Source organism: Chrysemys picta, chromosome 1, assembly GCF_011386835.1.
Source record: "Chrysemys picta bellii isolate R12L10 chromosome 1, ASM1138683v2, whole genome shotgun sequence".
Lineage (NCBI taxonomy): Eukaryota > Metazoa > Chordata > Testudines > Emydidae > Chrysemys > Chrysemys picta.
The window spans coordinates 351047134-351064896 of record NC_088791.1 but is presented as its reverse complement, the minus strand read 5'-3'; the positions used below and the strand labels follow the sequence as shown (position 1 = coordinate 351064896).

Below are 17763 nucleotides of genomic sequence, written 5' to 3'. Positions count from 1 at the left end.
CTGGTGCTCCTTTCTCCTCAGTTAAATCCATTCAGACTGTGTAGCTTGAAAACACTGGTCCGCTGACTGTGCTGAACCACTTGGAATCCCTGTGATGCTCCAATACTCCCCTCACTGTCAAGCCTGAGCACCACACATTTGCCATGAAAACCAAGGGGCTGGACTCATGGGGCATGCCAGAATCCAGTTTTTACCGGAGGCTCTGGTGAGAACCTTTTGTAGAGAAATGTCAGAGGTGTTGTTCGTGAAACCCTGAAATAGCCCCGATCTTAGAGACTCAGAGTATCTGAGTACCTTGAATGTATTTATCCTCTCTGCGAGGCAGGGCTGGGGTACTATCCACCTGAGTAGAGAATCAGACACAACCAATGGCTTGCCCATGGTTACAGACGACAAGGGAATTAAACCCACTCGTCCTGAGTCACAGAGCAGTGCCTAGACCACAGCACCAGGCTTCCAGCCATCTGAGTGGTGACAGGCCTGGATGGAATCTCTGATGCACCTGCAGAGCTCCCCCTCCCGGCCATGCTGTACAGAGCAGGGATGGCAAGGAGCTAGTTACAGAGGTTTGATTCTCTGGCTTGTTCTCCCCCTGCCTCAGCAGAGTTTAGAGCAGCCTGGGCACTTGGCTAACCTCTGCCTGATTTTAAAAGCTTCAAAGAGCACAGCACACTCTGGCCATCTTCCTGCGGATCAGGGCCACCACAGAGTGCCCCCGAGGGGCTTGAGTTAGCCCTGCAGGTACCCTGCTCTTCCTTCTAAGGTCCTTGCAATGGTTTACTGTCAGGCTGGAATATTTAAAACAAGAGCTCCCATTGAGGGGTCACATTTATTCAGTCTTCTCCAAAACACAAGGTCTCCTACCCTCCAACTTGACCAGTCTGATTTACTCATGAACACCCTAACATCCTTGCTGCTGGTGTCTGCATTGCTTCAGACTTGCTGCAAACCCTTTTCCCTTGAGCCCGTCCCCCGCATCTCTTAGCGCTAGGCCCTGCCCCCTGCTGCTCCACTTCCCCTGAGGCTCCGCCTCCTGGCCATGCCAGAGCCAGGCCATGGTAAGAGCTACTGTGATGTTCTTTGATCAAAATATGACCATATACATCACTTTTGCAACCACTGTTATGTATTTGCAAGACACTCGTACAAAATGTGGCATGTAAGATGTCTATGAAAAGGTTATGATTTGCTGGTTATAGCTGTGCTATCTGTATGCATGTATCATTCTTGTATTTGAAGGTATAACTATGGGCTCTATACCTGGATTTTAAATCTTTGCTCCTGGAGTAATGCCCACAAACTAGTTAGTCTGCAAATCTTGGAGGGATTATTCAAATTAAGGGCTCATCAAGAAACACTTAACTGACAATGGACCATGGGAGACGCCCATCTACACGGAATGGACTGTCCTGCAAATGTACTGTGCGGGTATAGGTAATAATTTCCTGCTGTGACTAAGAAAAATTATGATGGCCATGTGATTGGCCATGTGATTCCAAACCCCCACTTGTCACCTGCAATTTTCCACTGGCTGTGCTGAGGGCTTTGTTTAAAACAATGGGTTTCCCTCCACATGGCAGATGCTATAAAAGGTTGTAAAAGAAAACACCTCCATTTGGCTTCTTTCCTGCTCAAGCCTCAGAACAATGAATTGATACTAACGGGAGCATTCTAACCAGTGGACTGAGGTCCTGCCAATCATTTTTAAGCAACCAGAGACTTATCAAGCCAGCAGCTTATTCCTTCACTGCTACAAACCCGAAATAAGAACTTTGCATTTTTTGTACTTATTTGACTCTGTAAAGGGTGCTGGCCAGGAGGCGCTGAGCCAGGCCTCTGTTAGCCCAGCTCCAATTAAGAAGTATTAATTGGGGCTGGCTGGGTATGCCACGCCTAATTAGTGAAACAGAAGCACCAGCGGGCCTTATTAGCCAGGGGGCTATATAAAGCTGACAGGAAGGCAGTGAAGGTGGGGCAGTGGTAAAGAGCAAGGAAAGGGCAGGGCAGGGCAGGGCAGGGCAGGGCAGTGCAGTGCAGTGCAGTGCAGTGCAGTGCAGTGCATCGCATCCCCGCTGGCTGGAGAAGCTAGCTGTCCTCCAGGTTGCTGGTTTGCAACTGTCTGTAACTAGAAGGTAGTGGGAGTTGACAGTGTTGAGAGAAGGGATAGCTCAGTGGTTTGAGCATTGGCCTGCTAAACCCAGGGTTGTGAGTTCAATTCTTAAGGGGGCCACTTAGGGATCTGGGGCAAAATCAGTACTTGGTCCTGCTAGTGAAGGCAGGGGCCTGGACTCCTTGACGTTTCAAGGTCCCTTCCAGTTCTAGGAGATGGGATATCTCCATTAATTGAATAAAAGAAACACTGGTGATTGCACTTGGAGGAGGTCTCTGACTGATTCGTTCAAGGGCAAGTGAAGGCCTTGTTACAGACTCCTTTAACCAATTATCAGTCTTGCCTTTCTTTCTTTCTTTATACATAAAGCTTTAGATTAGAGACAACAAAGGATTGGCATCAGCATGATTTTTGGATAAGGTCCCAGTTATATACTGACCTGCATGTGCAGCTGGGCCTTTGGGATCAAATGAACCAGTTATTACATTAAATTGGTTTTAAAGAACCACTCATCTTTAAATCTAGTGTTTTTTGGGATATTAGGGCTGGAATATCTAAGGAAACTGCTTTTATGACTTCTTGTTAGCCATTGTGGTGAAACAGAAGTTAATTTTGTATTTCTGCTTTGGTATATCTCATGGGAGAATAACCACCAGTTTGGGGGTCTGTTTGCCCTGTTTCTCAGCAGTTTGTCCTGAATTTGGTATTCACAGTTGTGACCCACCAAAGCATCGTGTGACAGACCTAGACCAGTGGGGTACAGGAGTCTGGTAGAGGGCAAATATATGGGTCACCGGATGAGTAGTTTTCTGTTCCCTGAGTGACCAGAGCAGGGTCTGCACTAGAGCAATCAGGAACCTGCTAGAACCAGTTAAGGCAGGCAGGCTAATTAGGACACCTGGAGTCAATTAAGAAGAAGCTGCTAGACTCAATTAACGCACGCTAATCAGGGCACCTGGGCTTTAAAAAGGAGCTCACTTCAGTTTGTGGTGTGAGTGTGAGGAGCTGGGAGCAAGAGGCACAAGGAGCTGAGTGGGAGGGGGAGGACTGAGGAGCGCAAGCGTTATCAGACACCAGGAGGAAGGTCCTGTGGTGAGACTAAGGAAGGTGTTTGGAGGAGGCCATGGGGAAGTAGCCCAGGGAGTTGTAGCTGTCATGCAGCTGTTACAGGAGGCACTATAGACAGCTGCTGTCCACAGGGCCCTGGGCTGGAACCTGAAGTAGAGGGTGGGCCCGAGTTCACCCTACACCTCCCAATTGATCTGGACTGTGGGTTCTTCCAGAGGGGAAGGTTTCTGGGCTGTTCCTCAACCCACATGGTGAATCTCTGAGTCTAGAAAATCCACCAATAAGCGCAGGACCCACCACGATAGAGGAGGAACTTTGTCACAACGGTTACAGCTACCCTGGGAGCCCAGGCTGCCGTGGGGATTCCCAGACTTTCCATCTTCTCTGGGGATGTGCCCTGAGGGGCAGAGACATAGGCTGGGGCATTCTCTTGTCCCCCTTGCCCAGGGCAGGTGGAGGATCTGCGGCTCCTCACAGAGGCTCTGGTTCCCTGATGAGCTCTTTCCATGGCCTGGCTCTGTCTTCTGGCCTGGACAGGGGGTGGAGCTTCAGTAGAAGACGAGGAGCAGGGAGTGGGACCTCAAGGGGGAGAAAGGGGTCAGGGTCACTGAGTGGATCTGGGTCCCGGCCTGTGTCCCACTTTTACCTTTTGAAACGGTGGTCACCCTAAACTCAATGTGCTGGGCTGGGATAGGAGCTAGCTGGGGCAGCACAAATAGAGCGCACGGGTAGGGAACCTAGGCCTGAGTCTCTTACCAGGACTCCTGTGTGTCAGACCATTACTCACACATGCAGCTCTGCCCTGCCTCAGTGGGGAGTGGACTGAGCAGATGTGCTGTGTGCAAAGCCATTAATGGAGGGGTTGCCTGAATGGTTTCTCCCGGCGCTCCTGCGTTAATCATGTCCCTGACACCACTCAGTCTCAAGCACCGGACTGAGTGTGCAGGGGAACTCTGAGTGACCATGCCCCTTGAATAGCCCCGGTCCCCAGCTGGTGCAGTACCCATGGGCCATGCTGAAGTTAGAAATGGCCAGGACTGCTACAGCAGAACAGCTCTGCAGCTTTTTTCATAGTCCTTGGATGTTTAGCCAGTCATGGGACAGTGACAAGCCAGGTGTCATGGGAAACAGCATCCACATCCCCTCTCTTTATTCACTATTAACAGATATTGTGGGGTCGAAGTGGCCATGAATATGGCTCTTTTGGGGCCAACATCCCACGGATCCCCAGGCTCTCCACAAAAAGTCGCTCTGTAAATGCTGATGGCTGCCTTCGTCTTCCTCCCCCATTGTCCAGTCTTCCTTCACAATCCCTGTCCCCACTCACCAGCCCTAGATGCTGTTTGAACCTCTCTATATAGTGGAGATCAGTAACTCATGTCATCTCAGATGCAAAGGTCCAGGACAGAATAGGTGGCCCATGTTTTTCATCTCCCATGTCACTGGACCAAGGTGGTGAACTGACCCTTCACTTCATGAATACCCTGATTATCCTCACGCGAAGGTGTTTGCTTTTCACACTGTACACAATTGGGTTCATCAGCGGGGGGAGAAGCAGGGAGATGTAGCCCAGGACAATCTGAAGTAAGGGATCAAAGCCCTTCTCAAAGCTGTGTACCACAGTCAAGCTGATCTCTGGTGTGTAGAAGAGCAGGAGGGCACAGAGGTGGGAGACGCAGGTGTTCAGAGCCCTCAGGCTCTCCTCATGGGATCCGATGCTCAGCACTGTTTTGAGGATCATCACATAAGAGAGGAAGATGAGCAGCGAGTCCAACCCCATTGTTAAGAGTTTAGTAAACAATCGATAGATGATGTTGACTGTGATATCTGAACAAGCCATGTTCATGACCTCCCGGTGCACACAGTAGGAATAGGAGAGGACATTGGCTCGACAGTAGTGGAACCGTTTCAGGAGAAAGGGAAGTGGAAGTATTATGACCATCGCTCTTAGCACAGCCAGCAGTCCCATCATGGCTATTCTCGGCAGGGTTAAGATGGAAGGATATCTCAGCGGGTTATAAATCGCGATGAAGCGGTCAAAAGCCATCAACAACAGCAGAGAGGATTCAATGCAATGAAGCAAGTGGATGAAAAAGAGCTGGGCTAAACAGGCATCAAGGCTGATCTCCCTAGAGTTAAACAAATATATGCCCAGTGTTGTCGGTATGGTGGTTATCAATATGCCAAGGTCTGTGACGGCCAACATGGAAAGGAAAATATACATGGGTTCATGGAGGCTTGGATCTGTTTTTACAATGAACACAATGACTGAATTTCCTATTATTGAAATAACATACATAAAGCAGAAGGGGATAGAAATCCAGAGATGTGCATCTCCATGACTCGGTAGCCCGGTGAGAAGGAATATTAGAGATTTTAATTTGGTGTCATTGACAGCTGACATAATGTACTGGGCAGGTCCGAGGAGTTCTGCAATGTCCTTTCTAAATGAAAAGTAAGAGAAGATTAGTTGATATTTAGCAAGTAATCATTCTGCTCTCAGTGCAGGCCTACAGACTCCCAGACCTCAAGATAGATAAGCAAAACATACTCTAGGATTTACATGGATCTGATTAGTCAGACAGGATCAGACTTGTAGTCTATCTACCCCAGTAACCAGTTGCCATGTCCAGATACTTCAGATGAAGTGGAAGAAGCCCTGAAATAGACAGCTATGAGGTAACAGATAACCTGCTCCCATGGTGTTTCCCCCTGATACCCACTAGTTAGAAATACTTAGTGGTGTAAATCAGGAAGGTTTAGAGCCTCTCCAAAAGTTTTTAAAAACAATTCTCTACTGTAATTGGATTTTCAGATCACTCAGTCCCCCTTGGAATCCTGATAAGCTCTTGGCCCCATTGATATCTTGTGGCTGTGAATTTCACAGCCTCCTTGAGTGCTGTATGATTTTACCATTGTGACCTTAGAACATACAAACATAAGAATGGCCATATTGGGTGAGACAAAAGGTCCATCTGTCTTCAACAGTGGTTTATACCAAATGCCCCAGAGGGAATGAGGAGAACAGGTCATCATCAAGTGATCCATCACCTATGAATTTCTGTAGTACTCATTTGAACCCTGTTATACCCTTCACACAGACACCCTTTCTGGCCCTCCACTTCTGAGCGTGGCCCCTTGTATCATGCCATGTGTCTAAACATATGGCAAGATTATGGTGAAAACGGTCATTGTATTTATCTGTCCTGTGCTGAAGCTATTTTTAAATGTCTTTTATAGCTTCAGTATATGAATTATTTTTTTGTGTGCCCCTGACAGTCCAGGTCATGCAGCTGCGTCTTCCCAGCATATGGGATACATTTTTAGGGTCAGGTTTTTAATTCAATAACAGTGATATCAACAGCCTCTGGACAGACTTTCATGTGTAAATTCAATCAGAACTAGGCTCTACTAACTCACCCGTACCAAATGCTCCCACTGATATTCTCTGACCCCTCAAGAATCCCTCCAAGAGAATTTGAAGTGATTTGCCTGGCTAATGTTGATGGAATGCAGAGACTTCAATCATCCTACAGGCTTCTCTTTATCCCCCTGGGACCTGCATCCTCTGCCCATGCAACAGTCTGTAGATATTTGGAAAATTATAAGTTGACACTGGCAGTTATTTCAGCTGGGCAGGGGAGGAGTTGGCTTCACAAATGGGTCAATACTTTAAACACTGGTATTGCACTAATATCCACTGAAGTGTACAAAAAGAACAGGAGTATGTGTGGCACCTTAGAGATGACCAAATTTATTTGAGCATAAGCTTTCGTTACTTCAGCCATGCGCATGTAATTGGTGACTGTGGTCAATTACATACAACCACTATACCACTCCCCTTTCCTGCACCTCAGCTAAACTCTTTGCTGGAACACAGACCAGCAGTTCTGGTCTCTCATGACTTTTTGGAAAGTCTTGCACAAGCCTTGCAGACTTACTGAGTGCATGACTCTGAATGTAAGTGTTAGAAACAGCTTCTAGTCAGTTACCAGGAGACAGCATCATACAAATGTCCACGGAACAAAGAGTTAACAGCACAAACCCATTGAAAACAGTATGTGGAGAACTTCTGAAATACTTTCCAAAGCCATTAAGCAGTAAAGTTACCCCTGCTCCTTCCTGCAGATATTCCAACAACTTTGCTGGTGGCCTTTGATATACAGACATGGCATGAAAGTTTGGTTTGTAATATTTGTATTACAATGAATAGTTTTGACCTTAGATTTACACATCTATACCTTTGTACATACATGTCAACTGCAGGTGCTGAACCCAGTTGGACCTGCTCGGCATACACAGTTGACCCACAGTGTGCGGTAGCCCAGTGCCCAGTCTGAGGGTGGGAGAATGGAGGGATTCCACCCCATGAGCAGGAAGGCTACAAGGCCTGACATCTGGCACTCAGAGACCAGAGAAGGGGAAGAGATGCCGGTAGACCTGGAACTATCGTAACTATAGGGGAAAAATATGCCCTCTCGGACCTGTTACCACAAAGCAATGCAGCTCTGAATTCCTGCTTTCACAATCAATCCAGAGAATAAAAGCTTTGAAAAAGCATTTTCTGATTAAAGTTCCAGAAGCAAATAAAACCAAATAGATATGGGAACTAGTCACTGACATTCCGTGGGGTCTCCTCTCGCTCAGCCCCTTGCAGGATCGTGCCCAGATCACACGGCACCTGTAGAAATGGGTCCTCTTGAGAAATCCTGACTTTGGGCACTGGGGTTTTAACACTCCAAGCTCAGGTTTCTGTGTAACTTGAATAATGCTCTGAGCACCTTGGGCACATGCAGGGGAGGGGTTCTCAAGCTACCTAGTGCTGCCTCTCCTCCTACCCCTGTTACTGGGTCACTCTGACAGCCCAGCTGAGTTTGCTGCGGTGGCACAGAACATCTTCAGATTTAAACAGTTTGCAGCCTTTCTCCTTCACTTCATATTTTAAAGACAGTGAAACCTGCCAACGTACCCAATTCCTGCTAGAAGAGGAGCCGCTAACACGAGAGGTTTTCACTCTAAAGGACAAGGAGTCATCGGAGAGGTAGCACAGGCTGCAGGCAGTGTCTGTTCTGATAGGGAGGCAAGTGTCTTTATGAAGCATGTCTGCACATTCCCTTGGGGGCCACTTTGCCCTCAGGGAATCTCAGCTGCTTGGCTTCCTGTGCACCAGCTTTAACCCCCATCACGGCCAATGGCAAACTGCAGGACGCAAAATCACAGGGGACGTGGGGTGATGCTACCTAATTGGACTGCAGCACCAGCTCTGCTGCAGACTATTCCTGGAATTCGGGCTTGTCATAACTGTTCGAATGGTTCTGATTAGTCACATGGCTATGTTGAGGGCTGCTGAGTGGTAACGATGATGCTATCACAGCTGTGATCTTGCTGAAATAAAATAAAATAGAATAATAATATGGGGCCTGATTACTCCTTGGCAGCCCCTTTCCTGCATTACAAACCCAGGGTGCAGGCCAGGAAAGGGAGATTCCACAAGGCTCCCTACATGGAAATTTCCCTTGGATCCTTCCAGTAGGGGAGGACCCTTCCCTTTTCCACGAGGAATAAGGAAGAGGATTTTGGAGGGGAGTGTGGGAGTGTCACAAGGATGTTGGGAGTTTCAGCACAATCACCAGACTGGTGTTTGGAAGCCATTGCAAACAATGGAAGAACAGACACAGGAGCATCATCTTAGATGGTCTGGCTGGCAGAGAGTAGTCTGAGGGCAAAGGTCAGCTTCACATCTGACCCTGTAACCCACAGAGCACAGAGCACTATGGTGACAGGGCCTAGGCTCACATGGGGTTCAGCTTCCACAAGAAAGGAGCAAACAGATGGGAAGATGCTCTCAGAGACACAGGGAAACAAGGCTGGGTTGAAGCAGGGGTGTAGCCATGGGTGGGCCTGGGGGGCCAGGGCTCACTCAGTTAGCATCCAAGCCCAATCCACCAGCTGGGACTCCCAACTCCAGTTTCTGTATCCCTGTTCTGCCAATCCGGAGCTCTGATTACCTGGTCTCTTGCCCCAGATGGGGGTGTGCCTCATGGGGGCAGGTTTAGGCCAGTAGTGGATTAGCCACTGGTCCTGGGCCAATGGTGTCACCCTGCTCCGTTCCACCCACCTGCCACTCCTGCAGTGAAGCAATGTCCGGGAGGGGGGCACTGCCCCCCCACCCCCCGCCCCGGCTGCCAAAGAGTGGGTCAGGGCACTGGAATAGCCCTGGGCAGTAGGAGTAGGGCAAGCCCAGCATCTCATAATTGCTGGGTGGGGAAAGTGGAATAAGCCCCCACCACCAGATCATTTTCCCCGATACCACTCCCTGGCAGGAGTGCCGGGTACAAACCCCTGCATCGTTTACCCCATTTCCCCAGCAGGAGGGGGGCTACAGAAGGGATGGAAAGGGCACCTCAGTTCTCCTGGTTGAGCCAGGGCCACACAAAACCCTAATCTGCCCCTGTCATAACTATAAAGGAAAGGGTAACAACCCTCCTGTGTACAATACTTTAAAATTCCTCCTGGCCAGAGGCACCAAAATCCTTTTACCTGTAAAGGATTAAGAAGCTCAGATAACCTGGCTGACACCTGACCCAAAGGAACAATAAGGGGACAAGATACTTTCAAATCTTGGGGGTGGGCTGGGGGAGGCTTTTGTTTGTGCTCCTTGTTTTGTGTGTGTTCGCTCTTGGGACTAAGAGGGAACAGACATCCATCCATGCTCTCCAAATCTTTCTGAACAAGTCTATCATATTTCAAACTTCTAAGTAACAGCCCGGCAAGGTGTATTCATTTATCTTTGTTTTCTCAACTTGTGAATTTTTCCTTTGCTAGAGGGAGGTTTACCTCTGTTTTGTTGTAACTTTGAACTAAGGCTAGAGGGGGTTCCTCTGAGCTCTTTGAATATAATTACCCTGTAAAGTTATTTTCCATCCTGATTTTACAGAGATGATTTTTTACCTTTTCTTTTTATTAAAATCCTTCTTTTAAGAACCTGACTGATTTTTACATTGTCCAAAGACCCAGGGGGTTGGGTCTTTGATCACTTTGTAACCAATTTGTAAGGATATTATTCTCAAGCCTCCCCAGGAAAGGGGCTGTAAGGGCTTGGGGGGATATTTTGGGGGAAGAGGAACTCTAAGTGGTCCTTTCCCTGTTCCTTTTTAAATCACTTGATGGTGGCAGCGTACCAGGTTTTAACCTAAGCTGGTAGAAACAAGCTTAGGGTGCTGTCATGCGGGTCCCCACATCTGCACCTAGAGTTCAGAGTGGGGAAGGAATACTGACAGCCCCTGTAGGTGGCGATGGGATTCCTGAAAGCTGGGCCCACCCAGTTTTCCTGTTCTAGCTACAACACTGGTCCCAAGAGCCCTTTGGCTTCCCAAAAGAACAAGTTGGATCATTTCTGTTCCTCTGTCTCCAGAACAAAGCCTGTCAAATTTAGCTTGTAGTGATATATGAGCATGACCGGATTAACTCTTCTGGGGGCCCAGGGTTATTAGAATTTGTGTGGCCCCCCAGGCTCCAGGGTGGGTACAAAGATGAGGGGTTCAGAGTGCAGGAGGAGGCTGCGGGTTGAGGAAGGACGGTGGGTGCAAGAGAGGGTGAGGGCTCCAACTGTGCGTGTGGGCTCTGGGATGGGTCTGAGGATGAGGCGCTTGGAGTGCAGGAGCATGGGGTTTGGTGTGGGAGTGCGGAGTCTGGGTGGGACGTAGGGTTCAGGAGATGGCTGGGGGTTGAAGTGCGGGGCCTGGGCAGGAGTAAGGGTATGCAAGGGGGCTCAGGGCTGGGGCAGAGAGTTCTGGTGTGGGGCGTGTCCCTAGGGTAGATACTGTTTGGTGTGGGGGTGTGCAGGTGGCTGTGCATGGCACTGTGCTCTGCCCCCCTCAGAAGAAGCTTCCTGACACTTGCAAAATTGTGGCTCTACCCGGGGGGCGGGGGATGGCAGCTCCCTGTCGCTCATCCCAGCTTCTGGGATACTGAGGCTAGGGACACTATATCTTCCCTTCCTGGCTAATAGCCATTGATGTACCTCTCCTCCATGAATTTCTCTAGTTTCTTTTTTAAACCTGTTATAGTCTTGGCCTTCACAACATCCTCTGGCAAGTAATTCCACGGGTTGACTGTGCATTGTGTAAAGAAATACTTCCTTTTATTTTTGTTAAACCTCAGGCCCATTAATTTCATTTGGTGGCCCCTACTTCTTGTGTTATGAGAAATAGTAAACAACACTAACAACACTTCCTTCTTTACTTTCACCACACCAGTCATGATTTTATAGGCCTCAATCATATCCCCATTTAGTTGTCTCTTTATCAAGTGGAAAAGTTACATTTCCAAGATATATTCTTTTGGAAAGCCATAGGAGCTCTTAGGACCCATTCTAATTTCCCTGCATCTCTGAGATCATCTTCCCACCTGTTTACCTCTTTCTTGTGGAAGGAGCCTTTGCTGAAACCCATGTGAGCGCCTGGCACCAAACCATTTTTTCTCTCTGGGGTTAGTGGCTGGGGAGGGGGCAGCTGGCAGCTCAGCATGTTGAGATTACCAAGAACTCAGGGAGTTAAACGCCTGTGACATCATTAGACAGGAGCCCAAGAACAATTCCTTTTCCCGACGATAACGCTGAGTCATGCTTTCTCCTCAATCTACTGAAGGACAAATCCATTGGCCAGGCCACAGAGCAGGGTCATATTGGACAAGGAACTCCACATGAGCTCCCAGTGCGACGCATAGTGGGCTAATGTGACCAATAGGGACATAGACCTGGAAAGGACCTGCTTGGTCAGTGTCAGGGTTCCCTCCCCTCTCTGAACTCTTGGGTATAGATGTGGGGACCCGCATGGAAAACCCTATATGCTTATTTCTACCAGCTTAGGTTAAAAACTTCCTCAAGGCAGAAATCCTCTTCCTTGTCCTTGGACGGTATTGCTGCCACCACCAAGTGATTTAGAAAAAAATTCAGGGAACAGTCAATTGGAGCCCTATCCCCCCAGAATATCCCAGAATCCCCTTCACTCCCTTTCCTGTGGAGGCTTGAGAATTATATACCAACCAATTGCCTTTAATAAAAAAGATACAGATCGGACCCTTTATCTTTAGGACACTAAGATCAATCAGGTTCTTAAAAAAAGAACTTTATTATAAAGAAAAATGTAAAAGAATCACACTTGCAAAATCAGGATGAAAGGTAACTTTACAGTTTTAATGACAGGTTTCTGAATAGCAGCCATGTTAGTCTGTATCCGTAAAAAGAACAGGAGTACTTGTGGCACCTTAGAGACTAACAAATACAATTTTAATAAATAAATAAATGTGTTAGTCTCTAAGGTGCCACAAGTACTCCTGTTCTTTTAAAAAATATTTAAAACACAGAGGACTCCCCCCCTGGACTCAGCTTCACACTTACAAAACAGGAATAAAACTCCCGCTTAGCATAGGGAAAATTCAGACGCTAAAACAAAAGATAACACTGCTCTACAGCCAAAATGCTTCTGAAATAAATGTAGTCAAACTTTACTAATTCTGGGTCACTGAGAACGAAAATGATGCTTAAAATTGTTGATTGGCTCTAGTTTTCAAGATATGCTATTGGGTCAGTATATTCGACCCTTGACTTGGGAATGGCAGAGGATAAGTGAGTTATAAAGGGAAGGAATCTCAATTTAATCCAGAAATGTCTAAAATACATCTTTGACTGGATCTACGAATAAATCTATGATTGGGTTTGGACAGTACTTGCTTTTTAGGCAAAACAATGAATGATGCAATCTGAAGCTGGTATTGCTGTGACGGGTTGGATCACAGAAACCCCCTTGGGAGCTGCCACCCGATGTGCAAAGACTACCCCTGCTCCTGTTTTCCCTGCCAGCTCAGGACTCCAGCACCCTGTCTTGCTGAGCCAGACACTCCTGTCTGGCTCTAACACAGATCCAGGGTCTGAATCTCCTGTCCCAAAGCTGCAAGTTTACCTGAAAACAGCTCACAGTAGTGTGCTTGTCTTTAGCACTCAGTTGCCCAACTCCCAATGGGGTCTAAACCCAGATAAATCCGTTTTACTCTGCATAAAGCTTATGCAGGGCAAACTCATAAATTGTTCGCCCTCTATAACACTGATAGAGAGATATGCACCGTTGTTTGCTCCCTCAGGTATTAATACATACTCTGAGTAAATTACTAAATAAAAAGTGATTTTATTAAATACAGAAAGTAGGATTTAAGTGGATCAAAACAGTAACAGACAGAACAAAGTAAGTCACCAAGCAAAATAAAATAAAATGCGCAAATCTATGCCTAATCAAACTGAATACAGATAATCTCACCCTCAGAGATGCTTCAGTAAGTTTTTTCTCAGACTGGGCACAATTCTTTCCCCTGGTACAGCTCTTGTTGCAGCTCAGGTGGTAGCTAGGGGATTCTTCATGATGGCTCCTCTCCCTCTCTGTTCTCTTCCCCCCTTTATATATCTTTTGCATAAGGCGGGAACTCTTTGTCCCTCTGGATTTCCACCCCCCCCCACTGGAAAAGCACCAGGTTAAAGATGGATTCCAGTTCAGGTGACATGATCACATGTTACTGCAAGACTTCATTACTCAGTTGCCAGCACACACATATACAGGAAGACTCACAGGTAAATACAGCCATCTGCAGACAATGGGAGTCATCAAGATTCCAAACCATCATTAATGGTCCACACTTTACACAATTACAATAGGCCCTCAGAGTTACATTTTATATTTCTAGTTTTAGATACAAGAGTGGTACATTTATACAAATCAGATGATCATATTCAGTAGATTATAAGCTTTGTCATGATACCTTACAAGAGACCTTTTGCATGAAGCATATCCCAGTTACGTTACATTCACTTATTACCGTATTTTCTCTAAAACTATCTCAGTTATATTATATTGACTTATTATCAAGTTTTTATAAAACCATATAGACTGCACAACATCACAATTGCATCAAAAATGATATGAATTGCATCATGTTGTCAGTCATGGATGATGCAATCATAACGAAGCTGACATCACTCTGCTGAACAAATTGCCATATATCAGCTTTAGAAATCATACAGTGTCGTGCTCTCTTATTTGTCAGTATTTGATTTTACAAAGGGACACATTTCTGTTTAGCCAAAGTGAGCAGAGATGCCTCGTACTTGTGTGAACAGTGCAGATAACTTCTGCTATGTTTGTGGTGAAGTGACTTTTGCATCACAAAAGCGCAGTATAACCACTATGGTTAAGAAAGCCTATCACCTTTATTTTGGCTGCAAAATTGGAGATCAGGACAAGAGGTGGGCCCCACACATATGCTGCAACACTTGTGCAACAAATCTTCACCAGTGGTTGAACAGGAAAAGGAAATCTCTGCCTTTTGCAGTGCCAATGATTTGGAGAGAGCCAACAGATCATACCAGCAATTCTTACTTCTGCGTGGTGCCTCCAGTTGGGAAAGGTGTGTCAAAGAAGAAAAAGTGGACTGTGCATTATCCAAACATTCTATCAGCTATACGCCCAATACCCCACGGAGAAGGACTGCTGGTTCCTGATGCACCAGAATCATTCTCACTTGAGTCAGACGAGGAAGAGGATGAAACTTCTGGTCCTGAACCATCAATGTCACAGGACCCACATTTTCTCCCATCCTCCTCCTCTGAACCACACCTCATAACACAAGGTGAACTGAATGACCTTGTCAGGGATTTGGAACTACCCAAGAGGAAGGCAGAGCTGTTGGGCTCCAGACTACAGCAGTGGAATCTCCTGGCAGGTGATGTTAGGGTTTCCATGTTCTGTGACTGTCAAAAGGATCTTGTCCCATTCTTCTTCATGGAAGGTGATCTTGTAGCCTGCAACAACATCGATGGTGTGATGGCAGCCTTCAACATCGTTCACGATCCAGATGAGTGGAGACTGTTCATTGATTCATCGAAGATGAGTCTTAAAGCTGTTTTACTGCATAATGGCAATGTTTTGCCATCAATTCCAGTTGATCATGCAGTCCATATGAAGGAAACTTATGACAACATGAAACAACTTTTGAGGTGCATAAACTATGACCAACATCAGTGGCAGCTTTGTGGTGATTTGAAGGTTGTTGCTCTCTTGCTTGGTCTGCAGACTGGATACACAAAGTACTGCTGTTTTCTCTGCGAATGGGATAGTTGTGCAAGAGATTCCCAGTACATCAAGAAAGATTGGCCACTCTGACAGTCATTGGAGCCTGGGAGGAAAGGTGTTCAGCATCCACCACTTGTTGAATCAAGGAAGATTTTGTTACCACCCTTACACATCAAGCTGGGTCTGATGAAGAACTTTGCCAAGGCCATTGACAAAACACAAGCAGCTTTCAAGTACCTCCGTGGAAAACTTCCAAGATTAAGTAAAGCTACGATAAAGGAAGGTGTCTTTGTTGGTCCTCAAATTCGTGAACTTCTTCGAGATGATGCATTTGACCATGCACTGTGTGGCAAGGAAAAGACGACATGGAAAGCCTTCCAGTTAGTGGCAATAAATTTTCTCGGAAGCAACAAGGCAGACAACTACAGGTTGTTGGTGGAAAACCTCCTCAAGGCATACAAAAGCCTTGGTTGCAACATGTCACTAAAGATACATTTTTTGCACCCTCATCTAGATTTTTTTCCACCGAACTGCAGAGCAGTGAGCGACGAGCACGGCAAGCGATTTCACCAGGACATTGCAACAATGGAGAAACGCTATCAGGGCAAATGGAGCCCATCAATGCTTGCAGACTATTGTTGGACACTGACAAGAGATGCTCCATTTAATGAATACAAGAGACAAGACAAGAAGCACCGAGTAGACATTGAATAGGACTAAACTATGTACATAATAGTTTTTTTGCCTTTTGTTTCATAATAAATTTTATTTATATAACCCTTTTGCTGATTTTTAAAGTATTACATAAACAGGACAGGTGAAATATTATCATGTAAAGCAACCGTAAACACATGAAAAGACCTAGGTTTACAATTTATGATTAAAACTCTACTATCGACACAATATATATAGACATAAAATGTAAAAACTTAAATATCTTAGAAACAGTAGCCAATCAGTTGTTTTAATTGTCATATTTGAATTCAGCACATCAAAATACATAATAAATAGCACATTTTATCTCTGAAGCAGACGACTTCTCAAAAATTGTAGACCAGTGTAATCTAACCCATTTCCTTGCCTCACTTACAATTTCTGTAATTCTTAGATGGATTATTTCAGGTATATTATCAGAAGATGTTGTCCTTGCTTGGCTTCTCTCTCCATCCAAAGAGGGAACAAAGAAAGAGAGAACAAAGAGAAAAACCTCCCTCCCCCCCAGATTTGAAAGTATCTTCTTTCCTTATTGGTCTCCTTTGTCTGGTGCCAACCAGGTTATTTGAGCTTCTTAACCCCTTTCAGGTAAAGTGATTTAGTTCAACTACCTGGGAGGGATTTTATGTTACCCTTATCTCTTTTTATTACAGTCAGTGTGACCGGTCCCCTTCTATAGCAGGTGACCGCGGGCATATCATCCTGTGAATGAGCCTGTGTAATCAGGGTCTCAGTGAGTTCTCCCTACAGCTATTTTGGAGGGGGAGAGATTTCAGGAGCAAACTTTATTTTCATGAACACACTTACCCCACCTAGGTATCCAGCAGATAGAGTGGTGATGCTCAAAGTGATCAACTTTGGTTAGTGTTGGATTACAAATCACTGTAGTGCTGAATGCATTGGGGGTGAAATGTTATCAATGTTACTGTTATTTTTTGTATGAATAAAGTGGAGCAGAACTGTGCTTAACCTGCCCCAAATGAGGATTTCACCCTCAGCTGAAAGTATCATGTTAAGGCAGGGGCTCGAATGCCAGAGTCCTGTGAGAGTGGGGACAGGTGTTCCTAGCTACGATGTATGGAGTCTCCTGAAGGGTCCCAGCTCTGGTTTAACATTTTCCTATCCACTGTTCAAAGACAGAGCTAAATAGGGTCCATTGGTATTTTCAGTGATCAAATGAGAACTGAAATCACTCGTGGTGGGATGGCCTTTCTGCCTAGCCTACTAAAAGTTGAAAATCACTAACTGCTGACAATCAAGAGACTGACCTTCCAAGATCAAAGTACAGATACTGGTGGCAGCAGAAGGGAAGTAACAGTCTGCCAGTGCAGAAGAACTGAGTCTGGTGGGATGGCCAGACAGAGCAAGTGCTCAGGTGGAGGAACAAGCTCACACATATGCACCTCTCAACACTGTGTCCTCACTGACCAAGGATGACCACAGTGAGTGGGGTGAGGTGAGGGAGAATAGAGGGGCACAGTAAAGAAACTTTTCGTTGTAGAACTCAAGCATACGAGGCAGAAAACACTGCCCCATGCACTCTGTCCTGCTCACAGTTTTATGTTTATGAATCCTGCTTGTGGCATTTCCTCTAATTAATATCAGATGACTTCCCTCCTTTCATTAAAAGTTACTTTCCTACACTCAGGCCTGGTCTACACTATGAGTTTAGGTCGAATTTAGCAGCGTTAATTCGAATTAAGCCTGGACACGTTCACACGACGAAGCCCTTTTTTTTTACTTAAAGGGCCC

At 46.1% G+C, this 17763-nt stretch overlaps 1 protein-coding gene across 1 annotated transcript; it reads right to left on the bottom strand.

The window, feature by feature from the left end:
* Positions 1–4646: 4646 nt before the first annotated feature.
* On the bottom strand, positions 4647–5582 carry LOC135984334 (olfactory receptor 51G2-like). Its single transcript, XM_065599270.1, has one exon. The coding sequence runs from the start codon at positions 5580–5582 to the stop codon at positions 4647–4649; it is 936 nt and encodes a 311-aa protein (XP_065455342.1).
* Between the last annotated feature and the right edge of the window lie 12181 nt (positions 5583–17763).

What these genes read in the sequence shown, in the direction of transcription:
- LOC135984334 (XM_065599270.1), bottom strand. Translation starts at nt 5,582, where the DNA reads ATGTCAGCTGTCAATGACACCAAATTAAAATCTCTAATATTCCTTCTC.